This window comes from Rhipicephalus microplus, chromosome 6 (assembly GCF_043290135.1).
Source record: "Rhipicephalus microplus isolate Deutch F79 chromosome 6, USDA_Rmic, whole genome shotgun sequence".
In the NCBI taxonomy this organism is placed as follows: domain Eukaryota; kingdom Metazoa; phylum Arthropoda; class Arachnida; order Ixodida; family Ixodidae; genus Rhipicephalus; species Rhipicephalus microplus.
This window is the reverse complement of record NC_134705.1, coordinates 137,243,665-137,262,483: the sequence shown is the minus strand read 5'-3', so window position 1 is coordinate 137,262,483 and position 18,819 is coordinate 137,243,665. Positions and strand designations below refer to the sequence as shown.

At 48.0% G+C, this 18,819-nt stretch overlaps 1 protein-coding gene across 1 annotated transcript; it reads left to right on the top strand.

The window, feature by feature from the left end:
- The first annotated feature begins 12,300 nt into the window (after window positions 1-12,300).
- Window positions 12,301-17,783, top strand: LOC142765537 (uncharacterized). Its single transcript, XM_075866663.1, has 2 exons — window positions 12,301-12,391; window positions 12,475-17,783. Exon 2 carries the CDS (start codon window positions 12,514-12,516, stop codon window positions 14,167-14,169), a length of 1,656 nt encoding a protein of 551 aa, XP_075722778.1. The 5' UTR covers window positions 12,301-12,391; window positions 12,475-12,513; the 3' UTR covers window positions 14,170-17,783.
- Window positions 17,784-18,819: the final 1,036 nt, after the last annotated feature.

Below are 18,819 nucleotides of genomic sequence, written 5' to 3'. Positions count from 1 at the left end.
CTGCAAGCGCCTCGCAGCCGTTGTGCCAGTGGCAGAAAGAGCCGGCAACAATGAAAAGACAAGCGAAGCGGCCGCGCAAACAACGCCCAGAAGAAACGAAGCGATTTACTCTGAGGCAGCGAAATCCAGCATGTACGGCTCTCAAAAAAACGCGATCAATGACACAATGCCTCAGAAAATGCTGATTTGTTTCCCGAAGGGAGCAGTTTGGATATGTTGCTGACTGGACCATTCTCCACCTTTCGTGGCGGTCGAGAGTGGGAAGCACACCCTAACCCAGGCACCACATGAATTCCCGGAGGTGTTCAGGCAAAAAAGAAGCCGTTAACGTGCCCCAAAACACCCGTCAAGAGCGAGCATGGTGGGCTGGCGGGACCAATCGAAGCAACAAAGCAGCTGTTGTCTCAATTATGTAGTTGTTCAAAACATCTATGCCAGGACAGCTCAACTTGACATGGCAGAAAAATGCAACAGTTCTTGCATAAAATGCAGGAAGTGTTATTGACTGCGGCCTCCTGTTAAGTTGCACATTAGGCATCAAATGCCGAAGGTGAGTACCCAGGAAGTAATATGCAAGTGTTCGTGCGGGATATTTCTCCCCTTGCACTAGGCGCAAAAGGAAGCTCTGTGCCAGCAGCCGACAGCGTATGGACACTGCAGGGAGAGCAAAGCCTCCCTGAGAACGCTGCTGTACCAGTACCAAGCGAGAGACCAACTCGGTGCCACCTTACCAAAAAAGGAACACAAAGCAGACTTCAGTGATCGCACGAGACGTAAAGATGGTTGCACGACGTGAGAAAGGTACCAAATGCGACCGGAAAATGCAGTCTTCGCAAGGTACCTCCACTCGAGAAGCGGGAAGTGAAAATCCCGTGCATCCTGAATTTTCAGTCTTACTTCTTCGAGAGCGTTTAACCAAACAGATTCGCAAATGCCGTAGTGGTTGTATATAATACCTAAACTACGAAGGAACGCGGTCGGCTGAATTGGAAAACCGGCGCTAAGCCTGGAGTTTGGAGAGCCAATGAAATAATACCGGGATTTGGAGATGTTCAACGCTGCACCTGAAATGTCGCCATACTGGGAAAATACATGCAGGCTGCGTGAAAGGCTATCTTCATCTGAAAGGTAAAAGGTTATATCATCACTGAAAGCTGTGATTTTCACGACACCACTACAGAAATTGCAAGACCCCGGACTCGTGAATCCACATCAAGAGCACGAAAATATGGCTCAAGGCTGAGGACAAATAAAACAGGAGACAATGGACATCCCTGGCGGACCCCACGTGTTATGGAAAAGGCGGCACTTTCCCAGCTATCCAGAACTAGTGTGCTTTTTAGACCAGTGTATGTATTTTTAATCCTTTCCACAAACGAATGAGAAAAAGCCGAAGGCTGTGAGCACATTAGGGATATACGCGTGCACTAGTCGGTCAAACGCTTTTTCCTGGTCCAAAGACACAAGGATACCACGTGCAGATTGCGACTGAGTATAGACTCTGATATCCCGTGTGGTAAATGAAAAGGTGTGTATTTATCGTCCAAGCACTGATGAAGTCTAGTGATGACCTACCAGGGTGTTCAACAGACCTCTCAAACGTTGAACGGTTACCGCCGCGAATATCTTATAGTCAATGTTTAGGAGCGTGATAGGTCTCCAATCTTCAGGATTAACAGAGGAAGCATCACCCTTTAGAATAAGCACAATGCTTCCATCTCGAAAACTTGATGGAAAGACACCGTCGTCGTAGCATCGCCGGATAACCACGGTAAAAGTAGCACCAATGTCATTCCAAAATGTCAAGTAAAACCCAACAGGAAAACCGCCGGGCTCAGGGGCCGTTCCACGTTTCATAGATTTCAGTGCCGCTTTTACCTCTTCAGCCGACGGAGGGATGTGCAGGCAATTCACAGCTTCTTGCGGAATACGGGGCAAACTTCTGAGCATTGGTGGTGTATCATCACAATTAGTGCGCAGGGCTGAACACGACATTGCTTAAAATGCGTCAAGAAAACAGATTGATCACGCGTAGGAAGCCGCAGCGCAGGTGGTATTTGTTGTCATAGACACAGATGGCTCTGATTACCCAAAAAACGAATGTCTCGTGTAGCGCAGCACCTCGGGATGTGTACATGGGTTGTGTCTGCAGCGCCATGCTGCTGCCGCCAGGGACGAGGCAGCAGTCAAGTGCTGAAAGCGTTCACGTAGTCCACGCCACCATGCTCGCATCAAAGGAGAAGGCGCCTCGGCGCGCAAAGCAATGCGTAACTTCATCGCAATATCAGCAGGCTCTTCAGAAACACGTCGACGAAGCGAACGCCCCTCTTCTGCGCAGTGCAGGCGCCACTGTGTTTTAAGCGCATCCCAATCTTCAGGACCAGACGCCGTGAGCGACACACGTGTTGCGCATGGCAAATCTGATCTCGAGCGCGTCTCCTACAGGATGCAAAGATCAAGACGCCATGGGTTTTCCGAAAAGAAAAATGAGACTTCAAGGTTCAAGACAATAGGCCGATGATCAGATACGTACACAGGAGGAGGGGGGAAGGACGGAACGCATAAATGGGAGACAAACGCCTCTAACGCTCGAGGGATATAAGCCTGTTCGTGCCGACTGGGGGATCGTCCTCGTCGCCATGTCCAAACAAAGGTATTTCTGTGCACTACATTGTGCGCATACAGTAATGAAAAGTGGTGAACAAGGCGTCGCAGCATGCGTGAATTCCAAGCAGACAAGCCCCAGCCAGGACCTTGTACATTGGTTCGCGTATTTAGAACGCAGTTGAAGTCGCTAATGAGAATGACATCATGACAGTCAAGAAAAAACACATCGAGGTCTCTAAAAAAGTCATTAGACTGTCCAGCTTGCACTGGTCCATACAAGAACCCTTAATCTGAAAGAAAAGTAGCTACAGTCTAAAGTCAAAACCCTGCCCACGTCATCATAAAAAGCATGTTGATCCCGTAATAGAGCTCGATTTAAAATATAATACCGACTCCCGTAAAACGACATGTAGCGAAAGAGAAATAACAATCTAGGTTGAACTTTTGTTTAAAAGCAAGCACGTCAGATAGCGAGAAGAAATTTGTATCCTGGAGGCACAAAACATCAAAATTTGCAGCCCGGGTGACACTAATCACTGCAGCCTGCTTTGCCGGACTTCGAAAACCCTGAAGGTTCTATGAAATAATATGCAGTGTAGTAGCCATAATAAAAAGTAAAGACTAACCTGGACGCAAAGTTCTAGATGTTGTCCTGGAAGGTGTCAAGGGGACGCTTCCTCAACTGAATTACAACGCACTGTTCGACCCTATAGAAGATGGTTGAGGTTTTTTGGACCATTGGGAATAACCACGGCCTCGACTGCGTTCATCAGAGCGAGAGATGGAAGTGTGCCCTCGGTCTGTTTTACGTGGAGCTCCCATGTCGACGCCAAAATCGACAAGGTTAGACAGTCCGATGCTACTATCCAGTCCCAGGCTGAAGCCATCTTCCGAATACGTGTCCTGTGGAGGTAGGGACTGAGCCGCCGGCAAGCTTGGATCCACATCCTTGGTGCTGGCAGCACTGTCCACGTCTCGGCTGGCCGGTGTAGGCACCCTTTGTGTGGGCGATTTTTTGTTCGTGTACGACGCGATGTCAAAATGTTCGGAGCTGCCGCCACAGAAAGAGTGTGGTTTTTAGGGGCGAAGCACCTTATGGCGTGGATTGTGCGTCCCTCGTAGTACGTAACCACCAGTGGCACATAGCCGAAATCGGTATAACATTTGACCTCCAAGGTGATGCCGGTGAGAGATTTCTTCTGTGAGTTGTTTAACAATGAAAATAGTGCTCAATGTACATGCCAATGGCTGCTAATGGGGAATGAGAGACAGGAGCATTTGGCTTTTAGTCAACGCGCATGCTGCGATCCCCATTAGCAGCCATTGGCATGTACATTTAGCACTATCGGACAAGAAAGGGTTGCTACATTATACTCGCTGGGTGTAACCTCCTTAGTTTTAGAAAGGTTTAGTGAGCGTTGAGCCGCAGGGCCATGAATACGATGAACTAGTATGTACCATGAATGAATTCGAGGTGGATAAAGGGGGGAAGCAGATACGAAGTGCAAGCCGTAAGAAATTAAAAGCTGAATCCTCCTGTCTCTCATTTCACATTAGCAGCCACTGGCATGTACATTGAGCACTATCTGACAGGAAAAGATTGCTACGTTATACTCGCTGGGCGTAACCTCCTTGGTTTTAGTAAGGTTTAGCGAGCATTGGGCCGCAGTGCCATGAATACAGTGAACTAGTATATACCATGAGCTCAAGGTGGTTGAAGGTGGGAAGTAGATCCGAAGCGCAAGCCGTAAGAAAGTGTGCGTGTGCCACCTCTCGTTTAGTGCTTGGAATGTCCACTGAATGGCGGTGCTTCTATATGGGGAATATATGATAAGAAGGTGCGAGATGGTGGGACTTGGAGAGTTGAATATATGGACGAACGGACACACAGACAGATACATGGATGGACGCGTGAACAGACGCAGGGGCGGATGCATGAACTAACGCAGGGACGGGCGCACAAACAGACGCATGGACGGTCACACTGACGGACGCATGAACGGACGAATGCTTCGCCCCACTCGCCATCATTCACTCCGTGGATATGCTGCCATTTTTTTCGCTACTGTTTTCCAAAATAACAGGGGTCTTAGGGACAACTCCAACAGCAGCAGCCTGAGAACTGGGGTCATTTGTGCACTGAACATCAACTGGCGTCAGAAAAGAGATGCCGACGCCGTTTGCAGGGCAGTGCGTTGCGTCTTTCGAAGCGCAAGGCTCCTGCACCAGCGGGGAGGCCGACACGCCAAGCGTCGCATCGACAATCGTGCTTTCATTGTGCGCTTCGTTTGAAAAAACTTGTAGGGGTGAGGCCCGCACAGCATCGGTGATCTCCTCTGCGTCCCCCGTTCGGTAGTTGGTTTTGTTGCCGGTGTCAGTAGTGGAAAGGCACCAGCGGCAGCGTCTGAGTAACAGCGGTGGACAAGGCAAACCACAGTTGGGTGGCCGTCTCCGCAGCGTCGACACGGGCGCTCACATCCTTCACTAACGTGACCATGCACACCACAGCGACCACAATATAGTGTTGTGCACTGGGCTCGTAGATGGTCCCCTGAGCCTCATCTTCGATATACACGCTGGAGACCACGGTAGTCGAACGTGGCACGGTGACTGGAGATGCACTGGCACTTCGGCACAGGATTAGCGGCGTTCATCTCCATTCGAACATACCGCGTTCCAATGAGTACGCCGCGTCACCCGCTCATCAAACCACTGGTGACAGTGAGCACCTTGCCATATGGAGATAACGCTTGGACGAGAGCTTCGTTTGAGGCGAACGATCGCAGGAACAAGCAGGCGACGTTGGTCACTTATGTGCCAACGGGAACGACTTGAACACGCTCGCTGCCAATCACCAGGCAGCCAGCATTGACAATTAGAGACATGGAGGTCATGCTCTTTACGGTGACTTGGAAGTTTCGAGCTCCCTGATGCTGCACGTAGTATACCTCTGAGAGGCCGACTATGAGGCCGTCGCATCAACGACGGTCTCGGCACTAGTCCCCGTAGGGACAACAACTTCGAAGACAAGTGCCTTTGAAGGCGTCCAAGACGCGACCGACACCATGACTCCTACTGACGGACGCCCCTGACGTAGAACGATCAGGGACGTCCTTAGCTCTTGCAAACCGGAGTCAGCAGCCGACGTGAAGCTCCTTATAGCGGCAAAACCAAGGGGGTTACGCCCAGCGAGTTTAACGTGACAACCTTTTCTGTTCAGATAGTGCTCAAAGTGCGTGTTTCTGTGACTATTTTTTTTAGTGATCATCAAATTCTACGCAAATTTCATTGAAGACTGAGTAACCGATACTCGTCTCTGTAGGTTAGTTTAGCAGAAACAACTATCTTTTTATTTATGAGAAACGTGCACGGGTTTCCTCCTCAATTAAAAAGTGTGCGTGCGTGCTGCTTCTCTATTCTGGCCGTGGAGATGGCTACTTATGATTACTTCGATGTCGACGACTACTACTTCTACTACACCCACTGTGGACGCACGACCCGTGGCTTAAGGGGCTACGTCCCTAAAAGTTGTTGCAGCCTGTTGTGCACCGCCGAAGAGTATCTCGGGCCTAGTTCACTTCGCGCCCGCTCTGGCGCCACTGCTCGTACCCAAAAAAGTGCTGTCACACACATCATTACAGATCGCCGTCGCTCTAATCAGGCCGCAAATTAGGCATTCCGTATTTTGACATCAAAGGTTCGGTACTGAAGTCCTATTACCCCAAACTTGTGAACAGTTTTCCCAAGGAGTGATGAACGGCGCGAGGAAAAAAAGATTGAGAAGGGGGTATGGTAGCAGACGCTGCCTAAGTCGGCGTTTTGAGGGAAGCGGATACGAAAGAATGGAAAGAGAGAGAGAGAGCGGACGCGCATGCAGAGTAAAGAATGCATGCCCTAACACCAAATTGAACTCGACCTTACCATGATTCGCATCCAATAACAATAGTCCTACGTGGTAGCGCACACAATCTATGTGATTCAACTGGGAGGTAAGTAGTGCCGCTTGATGCCGTTACGTCGTGATACAATAATCCTTGGCAGTAGAACATGAGCTGAGCGGAAATGATTTTCGCTGTGGGCGTCCGTCAATTACACTGGTTCGCACCCGAACTCGGATAGAAAGTTGTTGTTTCTGAGAAGGCCACACTTCAACTCGTATCTGCCACACTGCCGGCACAATTATATTGCGTTTCACCATTGACGTTTACGTTCAATAGTGAATGTCTTCAGCAGAAGTAAAGATGCCGACTATCACCAAATTCGGGAGCTGAGGCTATGTGGACTTCAACCTCTTCATAGCAAAACAGTTAGAACAGAACAGTACAGCTTTCTTTGGCGTAGTATACAAGGAAATTACATGGGATAATGTCTGATAAATGCGCTCAGTAAGACTATTGCTTTAGCATGATATGCTGATGTGGTGTTATGGATGGTGTTAGCGGCCTGAAAGACTTTAGCAAAGACACAAAAAAGAGATATCTATACATGGCCACTAAGCTGAACTCAAAGGTTCTCTTAGCACAAAATATTTGTACCCAAGACTAGGTTGGTGACCTAACAGACAGCCCCAGAGGAAAAAGCTGGCATCTCAGAGTAGCGACTTTGGTTGTCCAGGGCGATGGCAATCAAGCGGAGACCCGTGGGTGCCATGTTGTTATACCATGTTGATGTGGATTAACTGCAGCAAGACTTCTGTCATGGAATATAATTTTGTGTTATGTGGTGGAAACAAATACCAATACTAAAGAACTCTCACAAGTACACCCGAAGAACTTTCATAGTCGTCAGCTTGACAAACCCTCCCAAATATACTGCTCCACCAGCAAGCGGTTCTTCTTAGCTGGTCGGTAACCTCATGTTTTTATGCAATGTCACTGCCTTCAAGCTCTTACTCACTGCACCAGCAGCGTCACCTCTCTGCCCTTCTTGAAAAACGGACTGGTGACAATGCATCATAATACCTCTTCTGTTGCTTATCGAACCACTGTTCTGTATCATTATATCTTGCTTCACTTACGGAACCACAAGCTTCCCGCACTTTTGTTGAGTTGCAATATTTTCAACATGTCTCATATGTGCGTACCAAATTGAAATCTTGTAAAAAGGCGAGTTCCTTCTTGAAAATTTGTTTGTGAGATGTATTTGCCCGTGGAAACAACGAAGATTTCCGTAAAAGTATAAGCACAGTGGTGGCGTCCCACTCGTCGGTGAGCTGTCAAAATCGGCGCCGCTGTAGCGCCACCGGGAAAGTATCCAGACAAGAGAGGACATGTCGATTCGTCGATAACTGCGCGGCGCGATCCCACCTCATTGTCGCCCCTCCTGATAAGCATAAATATTTTAAAAAAAGCAGCTAAATAAACAAAGAGAGGTCAGGCGGGGGAAGAGATGACACCATTGTGAGAAGGTAAGGAGGGAAAGCAAGCGCTCACAGGTGCTTTACATGAGCGGCAGCCGATGGAAGCCGCAAAATAAAATCACAGCACATCCATCGAGTGAACGATGATGAGTGGGGCGAAGCGTCCATCAGTCCGTCCGTGCTTCTGTTTGTCTATTCGTTCTGGGTTCCGTCCATCCTTGCATTCATTCGTGCATGCGTCTGTACAAGCGTGCGTCCGTTGTGCGTCTGTCTTTCTGTCCAGCCATCCGTCTGCTTGTCTGTCTGTCAGTCCATGCATCCGTCCGTCTATCCATCTAGAGCTAGACTCACATGCGAGGGTGAAATCCCGCTGCTCCGCGGACCGAATAGTCACGTGATTAATTCCATCTAGTGCAGCAGCGGTCACATCGCATGCACACAGCTGGAGCTACGCCCGTGGAATCCTCGTGCATACTCTCGACTCGTTTGCTTATGCAGCGCGCTTGTTCCGCCTTTATCTTCTACGTGGAGCTATTTGAGACAGGATGCAGCGAACACCAGAAAGGTATTCTTGTTTCTTTCAATTTATTTGTTGTGACTTCGCCTTTTTGAACGCGTCAGAGAGTTCCGCCTTTTCACGTGCACCTCAAACGCTAAGCGGCGTCTGCGTCTACATGACGCGCTGATCACACGCCCCGGTCACTTTCCACAGCGTTACGAGACACGCGCTAAAACGGACTACTTCGTGTAGTAATACATGTGCAGAAGCTCCCCCTCCGTAGCTTTACCCATCAGTGCCAAGGAAAGTTGTCGCCGAGTATAAAAGACGTAGTTCTTAGGCCGGCGGCCTGCTTCCTAGCCATGCCATTCCGATCAATGTGGACAGATTTGACGCGTAATCCTCACAATCGAGACCGCATGACCGTCAAACGGAGGCATTGAAATAGCGGTGACACATTTCCATCCGTGCCGCGAGTGGAGGCGAGCGCATGAAGGGAGGACAGCACGTCACGTGATGCGCCATCTGCTGCAAATATTCCCCCTCTATTCCCTCTTGTGAATAAACCTTAGCGAACACATCAAGCACTGCCATTTTGCCTCTTTTCACCATAATTTCTTCATATACAAGTACTGCCATCCAGCGGACATTCCAAGGACTAACCAAGAGGTGGCTACCGGCTACCTACTAATATGACGAATACTACTGCTACTACAACTACATACATCGGGTACGCACGACCCACGGCTTAATGAGCTCCCCCCCCCCCCCCACAAAATTACGGAGTGATACGGTCGGTGGGTCATGGTGGCAGAAATTCATTGATACTCCGCAGAATATAGAGGCTGTGATAGCTGTGCGGAAAAGTGCTGCGTCACCGGTGTGTTCGTACCTGAAAGGCTCGTTCACACTAAAGGCAGCGCGAAAAAGCGGGCAAGTGGGCTATTCGAAGCGGCAAGGCGGCTTGTGTGTACACCTGTTCAGACCACATGCCAGCCTTCCACTGGCTGTGAGCATGGGCGGGGAGCCAGACGGGGAGGCAATAGAGCGCGAGCCCCTCCTCCCCCCACTGAGAAAAGTTGGGGGTGGGCTTCCCTTCTTTCGACAGTTATCACTGTCGGCTGCACGCCGGGGATACCAACAACCAAAGTGAAAATTTCCTTCACCACAGTGATCACTCCTTCATGTTGTTATGAGAAAATGAAAATGTTACCAGGCAATGTTTTATTATAGCGAAATTTTTACAAGATTGCTGCTGTGACGACTTTTCTTGAAGGCTCTTTGGCTTGCGGGCTGCCTAGGCGACGCTTTTGTGCCTTGTACTGTAGCATTGCAAGGCAGGCTACAGTACAAGGCGCGAAAGCGTATACAGCTTTGTTATGAATGTTTTGCCTGCTTCGTTGTGAAACAGAACGACCAATCGTTTCATGGACCAACCAGAGTGTTTGCTTTTTCGGGAAAACCATTTTCTTTCACCTAAAATGAATAGCAGCATCCCTGTCCTGTCGAAGCTATATATATACACACACACACACATATATATATATATATATATATATATATTTATTTATATATATATATATATATATATATATATATATATATATATATATATATGGCTGACAAGTAAGGTAGGTTTGCCACCCCACTCGCGAAAGAGTGGGTACGCCACTGGGGAAGAGGTTTTCAGGAGGTAACACTATAGAAAAGCGATGGTTCAAGCATCTGTCGCCGCAGCATACGCTGTATTACCGTCGTGATTTGACGCGCTTACAAACATGTTGTCACTCGTTTTTAACTCTACATATAATGAAATGAATATTTCTAGAATAACTTTGCAAGTGTAACTAGATGCATATATATATATATATATATATATATATATATATATATATATATATATATATATATATATATATATATATATATACGTAAATAGCACCGTTAGTGCATGGTAAGAAAACAAAACAGCAGTGCAATAGCTGATGAATTCAGCAAAACATACATGCTTTCAATAGATCGTCTAAACCTTACCGAATATTATACCATACCACCTATAAATACTTCAGTAACTATGTAGCAACAACTTGTACCAGTGACCTGGCTAATTTGCAGAAAACCATAAGTACCCTCGAACTTAAGGTAGATGACCTGGAAAATAGTTCCAGGAGGTTGAACCTCATCATTGATGGCGTAGCTGAAAGAGAACAAGAAAGAGACGACTCCCTTAAAGTTATAAATCAAACGATTTTCACAAACATTCTGAAAATATACCCCGTTGCCTGCGAAAGAATTTGCAGACTCGCGAAACAAGCAACCGAAAAAATTAGACCGATAACCGTGAAACTTGCCGACTTTTGAGATAAAACAGGGTTTTGAAAAACTGCCGCATGTTAAAGGTTACCAACTATTCCATTAGTGAAGATTTTATAGTCCGTATCCTGAGATACGAGCCTGAGAAAAAAAATGCCAGAAAGGTAGAGAGGTTAACTAGACTAAGTCCAGTTTGCTAACCTACACGGTGGAAAGAGAAATTAGATGAAAAGGAGAGAGAGAGGAGGAGACACACATTGCACATTACACACACACGGACAGTTCAAGTTTCACAAGTGGTCGCACAGTGACGTTGCCGTCAAGAACTGTAGAAGGGCTCGTGTGGCTTTCTGGGTTGAAGTACGTGAAGGCCACGCTCCAAAGATCTTATCGAAAGTAAAGGGTCGGTCATCCAGCCTCCTTAGGGCACACTGGAGAGTTCGACGATCTTCTTCAAAGTCTGGACAATGGCACAGGACATGACCGAGATTCTATACACAATGGCAGTTATCACAGTTGGGGGAGTCAGCCATACCAAAGCGATGAATAATTGAATTGGTGAAGGCAACGCCGACCCACAACCGAGAAAGCATTGTGGGGTCCCGTCACAAAGTCTTTGATATAAGCTGTAATTGGAGTAGTGAAGTGAGGTTCTGTGGGCGTCGAGTGGAGTTTAGTCGAAGATTCCAATGCGTAAGTGTGGTATTATGTGTGATGCGGCGAAGTTCTTTTGCGGCATCAACCCGTGACAGGGGTATAAGCAGTGTGGGTGCTCCATCATGCTTACAACAGAAAGGGTTGTCGTTAAGGTGATTACCACCTATCCCACAGTGACCAGGCAGCTATTAAAAATTATTTCAAGTCCTTTGTTAGTGGGGCGATGGCAGATTTCAGTGATTTCCCCATTGAAAATCTTGGATTGGCGGATGCGGGAATCGTTGGTAGATATGGTGGAAAGACTAGTGGATATGGTGGAAATATGACTGGATATGGTGGAAACTGTAGTTGGTATAATAGCTGATGACGGCGAGAGTGAAAAAAATGATAGCAGATGGTGGTGGTGGTGGCGAGCCAATAGTTAGCACGGTGGAAAAATCTGGCTGATGAGAGCTAGAGCAAAAAAAAAGTGGCAGATGGTGGTGGTGGTGGTGGCGAGCCAATGGTGGTGACGGTGGAAAATGCCAGCTGATGGTGGCGATGCAAAATGTGTTTGGTGGAGGGCTTGGTGAGCAAGGTGGATGACGGTGGCGTGATGGAAGCTTGGTAGATAATGGTGTAATAATGAAAAAGTATATGACAGTATGTGAAATAACTTATTTGTAGTGTTTCATTCTCGAATGTGCAGAGATATATGTTTACGGTCAAAAGAAACCGACGCTGCCCATTACGCTTACTAGCATATTTATTTCTTTATTCCTGTGGCGTCAACAACGCTTCAATTTTTGTGGAGCGTAGATTATGCGGCCGTGAACAAGTTTACATTTTGTGCACGTAGGGGAGACGCGTCTTGATCCCGATCAAACGCTGACGTGTGTACGTTTGGCTCCGGCTACTTACCGTGTTATGACCACCTCTTCAGGTCCTTGGACCCTGGATCACACATCACACCAACTGTAAGTGGACCTGGCACCCATTCGACACCTTGTTGGGATGTGATAATGCTCCTTGAGAACAGTGCTGACTGTTTATTGTTCAGCTCGACCGCTTCCGCGCTAGGCCTAACCGCCGGCCTAGTATGAGTGGAGGCGCCCAGCGCGACGCGGCCAGCGTCGCAGCGGGCGTCGCTGCTGGAGGCGACGCCGCTCGCTCATGGCGTGCTCTACATGCTGACCTTCGTCCCACTGGTTCATCGGCTGACACCTGCGCAGCGGATCTGAAGAAACCATCTTCATGGGAGCCTAAACCTCCACCACTGCCCGATGCGGACTACAAGGTGATTCTTCGGATACGCGGGGGTCTCGACTGTACCAAGTTGCACCCCTGTGTCTTACGACAACTCGTTCTCAAAGCAGTTGGACTTCCCATCAGCAGCCCTGATCAAATCAGGGTCAATCCCACCAGTCACACAGTGCTCGTGAGTACGTCAAGCATGGACCGAGCAGATTTATACCACAACATCCGGACCTTAAAGTTCAACGGAGTCCCCTACGAAGTCGTCACCCACGTTGCCGACCCTGTAGATTCTTGTCGTGGAAGGTTTCATCTCCCTCTGGATTACGCTGACGAGGAAATCCTTCCAACCCTCCAAAGATGTAATCCAGCCATGACCATTGGGGCCGCTCGCCGACTGAGCACCACCGAAACCATCTTGGTTGTTTTCCGTGGCACGCACGTCCCTTTTTACATCAACTACGAAGGCTGCACGCTTCGCTGCCGCCCATTCCGACTGAAGGTGGAAGCCTGCACCCGTTGCCGAAAAATTGGACATCGCCAGGATGTCTGCCCCTCTACTCCCGATGCAATCTGTCACAAGTGCGGACTGGATTCCTCAATGGACCATGAATGTGAACCCGTCTGTGTCGTGTGTGGTGGAGCTCACATCACCGGTTCCCCATTGTGCAAACAGCGTTACAAGACTAAGACACCTAAATACCAGACACCTAAGCCCTCAGAAGTTCCATCATCCCGGACACCGAGCCTTAATCGCTCGCAAGAGCGTGGCCCACAGCGGGGTCGCAGCAAGAGCAAGAGGCGGGGCCCAAACTCGACTCCCAAAGAACTTGACTTCCCGACCCAGTCAACGAACCCCCATTCCACCAGTCATCTGCCAAACCCATTAAAGGTAAGCTGGGCACAGGCAGCTTCCTCTAACTGCTCCTTATCTCAAAACATTAGCCTAGAAAAAGTTCTAGCTGAAAACGCTAGCCTCAAGGCAGAAATTCAAAAGTTAAAGCTCGAGCTACAATCCCGAATGCCCCTTAGCAATCTTTCGCAGCATTCCGAACCACGATCTTTCATTCCTGCTCAATCGCCCCCTGCTGTTGAACCCACGATACCTCTTCCTCCTACTGACATGGACACTACAATGCCTCGAGACACCTCCCAGCTGCCACCCTCAAATAAGCGCAAAACCCCTGCCACACCACGCGAAGAAGAATCTCTCAGCGACACAGTTCTAACTCTTAACGATAGGATAAACGCCCTCGAAAATAAAACACAGAAGAAATTCGCCGTCATTGAAAGTAAGATTTCTCACATAGAGAGCAGATTCACAGCTCAGGAGACGGGCCAAGCTGCCATAAATGACAAACTTGACAAGTTTCTAGATTTTGTACAAACTCAAATGCAGCAGACCACTGCATGGATTGCGGCCGTCACGGCCAATAATCCAAATATAGCCGTACCCGCCTTCTCTCCTACACCCCCTCCCGACAATGGCTGCAAACCCTAATCGCTCGAACTTTGTAGTATGGCAATGGAACTGCAGGGGGTTCCGCAAAAAGAAAGCGACTCTTCAACAATATTTGGCCTCCTGCCCCAAACCCCCTGCAGTCATTGCCCTACAAGAGACCCACGGAAACATAACTTTTCCCGGTTACAGTGTACACCAAACTAAATCTCTAAATTCTCCCGATACTGCAATATTAACGCAAAAACATTTGACGGTAACTCACTCTAATTTCGACGGCGTCGATGTGGAGCACAACTTTTTGGAGGTCCTTCCTTGTAAAACTCAAGAATCGCCTTTATACGTATTAAACGTCTATAGTAGGCCACAGGCGAAACACCATCGCTTCAATACTCTCTTTGCCCGAGCCATTGCGGCCGCGAAACATCACCCTCTCCTAATACTTGGTGATTTTAATGCACCAAATCAAGTATGGGGCCACTCTGTTTCTACACCCAAGGGTAGGGCTTTGTGGGTTCACATACAGGATCACCGCCTCACCCTCCACAACAATATAGACATGCCCACTAGATTAGGTAATAGTGTAGCTAAAGATACATCTCCCGATCTTACACTCAGCCATCGCGTTCACTTTGTCACATGGACCAACCTGAACATTAACTTCGGTAGTGACCACTACATTATTCAAACTACCATACACTTCCGACACAAACCTTTAGCTCCCAAGCGCCTGAGCCTTATTAACTGGAACAAGTTTCGCGAGGCCCGTCACTGCTCGGCGCCTACTGAGATAGATGATATCTCGGAATGGGTACAGCAATTGCACACTGACACAAAAACGCATACCACCATGTTACCACCTGATACGCCTTTTACAATAGTTGACACCCGACTTCTTCACATGTGGGAAGCTAAGCAATCTCTCCTCAAACGCTGGAAGAAGAGGCGACATAATCGCCGACTGAGACTGAGAATTGCGAGACTCGATTTGCAAATTCAGGACTATGCCATACAGCTTGCTTGTCAACAATGGACCCAGAAATGCGAAAGCATGCATGGCCACCTAGACAGCAAGATGACATGGCAGCTCCTGCGGCATTTATTAGACCCTACCATATCACGTACCGCAAATAATCATCACATTAACAAACTACTTCACTCGCACAAAGGTAACTTAAACACTCTTTTTAATGATCTTCGCGACAAACACCTACCCAGCGCGTATCGATACGATGCACCTGACTATATCGGACAACCAAATGATGATCTCAGTAGCCCCATAACGGAGGCTGAGGTTAGACACGCGCTTGCGAACCTTCGCACCTCATCTGCACCAGGCCCTGACCTCGTCAATAATAAACTTCTCCGCAACTTAGATGAAAACTCAATTATAGCCCTCACTAAATTTTTTAACCACTGCTTCGACACTTCTACCTTGCCGGCTGCGTGGAAGGACGCCAGAGTTATTTTCATACCAAAACCTGGTAAGCCCATAAACACAGCCAACCTACGTCCGATTTCCCTCACTTCATGCATCGGAAAAACACTTGAACATGTAATCCTCAACCGCCTTAGCAAATTTATAGAAGAACACAACTTATACCCTCACGAAATGATAGGCTTCCGTAAATCCCTTTCCAGTCAAGATGTCATGCTTCGACTGAAGCATGACATCATTATCCCTAACTCTAGCCTCGATACTCAAGCAATTCTCAGTCTCGATCTCCATGGGGCTTTTAACAACGTCAGCCACACTGCCATATTGAGTGAACTGAGCGCTATAGGCGTTGGTAAAAAGATTCATGATTACATATCTGCGTTCCTTTCGAACCGTACGGCAACTATTTACATTGGGTCTGAACACTCTTGTTCTTACTCCTTGGGGAGTTTCGGCACACCTCAAGGATCAGTGTTATCACCTTTCCTTTTTAACATCGCGATGATGCCGCTGGCTCGAACGCTGAGATCCATATCAGATCTCAAATTTTCACTTTATGCAGATGATATTACCCTCTGGATGACAGGCGGCTCCGATGGTCACATTCAGGAAACTCTGCAGACTGCTGCTGACAGGGTGGTGGTTTGTGCGGGTAACATGAATCTGACCTGTTCACCCACTAAATCTGAACTGCTCCTCCTTCCTGCCCATCGGGGCTCTGAAAAGCACATCTCTGATATACAAATAACACTGAACAATACACCCGTGCCTAAAGTTGACAGACTCAGGGTGCTTGGACTACACATACAACGAAATCGACTAAACACACACACCATTAAAGCACTTCAAACAACTGTGGACCACACTCTACGCCTTATAGGCAGGATATCTAATAAGCATGGCGGGCTACGAGAGGCAGAGCTCCTCCGCCTCATCCAAGCCTTCGTCCTCAATAAAGTGACTTATTCTCTCCCTTATCTGTTCCTTCTGAGAAGAGAACAAAATAACGTAGACACTTTGTTACGTAAAATCTACAAATTCGCTCTCGGAGTCCCCATTCGAACGTCCACCGCACGGCTCATGGAGACAGGCACATTGAACACCTTAACTGAACTTATTGAAGCACACTTAACTTCACAATATGCTCGTCTTTCCAACACACAGACCGGAAGATACATACTCGATACCCTCAGTATCAGGCCAACTCCAACCACTAACGCCAAACACACTATTCCGCGTGAAATACACAAGAATCTACTCATTCCGCCGCTCCCTAAAAACATGCACCCTGTGCACCACGAGCAACGTCGACGACAGCGTGCAAAAACTCTCGAAAAACGATTTTCTACTTCTAAAGAAGTGCTCTACGTTGACGCTGCCGAATACAGTACTCGTCCTTTTTTCGCCCTCTCAGTTGTGAATTCGCTAGGTCAGATATCTGCTGCTGCTTCTATTTCTGCTTCCTCTTCTGAGGAGGCGGAAGAAGCAGCCATAGCTCTGGCCCTTACAGTTCCAAATTATTCACTTATTATTAGTGATTCAAAAACTGCCATCTACAATTTTGGAGCGGGTAGGGTGTCCAAAACAGCCCTCTCCCTCCTTTTGGCCCATCCCCCGCAACAAGACACGGCTTTAATATGGACTCCCGCGCACGCGGGCCTTGCCGGTAACGAGGCGGCTCACGCCAGCGCCCGAGGATTTACGTTCCGGGCGCAGGCGCTGGAAGAGCCAGGCCCCGTTTCGACAACGGCACCGTTTGCTGCGCGGGATCGCCTTTTAACATTTCACGACATCTGTAGTCACTACCGCCTTGGTCGTTTATCCTTACCGCCGCTAACGTCGAAATCCATACGAAGGCGCGAAGTACTGTGGCGACAGCTGCAGACTCACACCTTTCCTTCTCCTTACATTCTTCACCTCATGTACCCTTCTCTTTACCCGTCCTCCTCCTGTAAATATTGCCCCGCACAGAAAGCAAATCTTAATCATATCATGTGGGGGTGCCCTAAGCACCCCCCTCCACCGTCCCTTCGAAAACTAATTAGTAATGAGGAGCAGTGGGAGGCTGCCATGCGCAGCTTGAAACCCGACGTCCAGGAGGCCATCCTGGGTTGGGCAGAGAGGGTTGCGGAGGACTATCGAGCGTAGCAATCTCTCCTCATCTCTCTTCCATTGCACCTTTCCTTTACAAAGGAAAAATAAAGTTTATACCTACCTACCTTGTGCACGTACTTACATGAGTTTGACATCCACGATGTGTTTCTTTATTGTGATGTTTAGGAGGCCAGAGGTGTCACTGTGAACAGTGACAATAAATGTTTTACATCAGCACGCAGTTGTCAAGAAATGAATGAGCTTGAGTTCGCAATTGTCCCTTTCAATGTTAGAGCTGAACAGAGCGGTCACTTGATGCCGCCACGCTAAAAACGCAACTCTGGCAATTCTTGCCCACTCTATTCCTTGAGCCACCCCGCCGCGGTGGTCTATAGTGGGTAAGGTACTCGGCTGCTGACCCGCAGGTCGCTGGTTCGAATCCCGGCTGCGGTGGCTGCATTTACGATGGAGGCAGAAATGCTGTAGGCCCGTGTGTTCACAATTGGGTGCACGTGAAAGAAGCCCAGGTGGTTGAAATTTCCGGAGCCCTCCACTACGGCGTTTCTCATAATCATATAGTGGTTTTGGGACGTTCAACCCCACATATCAATCAAATAAATCTATTCCTTGAGCCATACTTTTAGGTTTAAAAGTGCGTGCGAATATTCATACACTTTGACTTTCGACATGCGTCGAGACGAGCCTCAGTGAATTTGACTTTCACCATTCTGTTCTACTACCATGATATCTACTAAAGTTTAGTTCCACCGACCGAGCCTCTATACAAGTGTAATCGGCGCTTCTGGATTTCAGAATACACAGTTTTGACGAGTAAAAAGTTACATTACAGTAAAACTGTAGCATCGTTTACCATAATTGAAGCCTATTTTATTGTGTATGGTGTCAGCACGAGAAGCAACAAACGTCGATGCGACGTGCTTGCAGCATTTCCACCAAATGTACGCCTCACCGACAGCCGCCCGTTGCACTTGTCGGCATTTCACTGGCTCTTATGCGAGTACACAGACTTGTCAATTCGTATGCTTACTGAACCAATATGATTTCATAATGTTTCTGGTGCATTGCATTCGTTTTGGCCAAGCTGTTATGTAGTTGCTCCTAACAACAGAGCAACAGCGGTGCGCTGGCACGACTGCGCT

Bases quoted from the DNA above. Each gene is read 5' to 3' on its own strand.
- LOC142765537 (XM_075866663.1), top strand. From the start codon at position 12,514: ATGAGTGGAGGCGCCCAGCGCGACGCGGCCAGCGTCGCAGCGGGCGTC.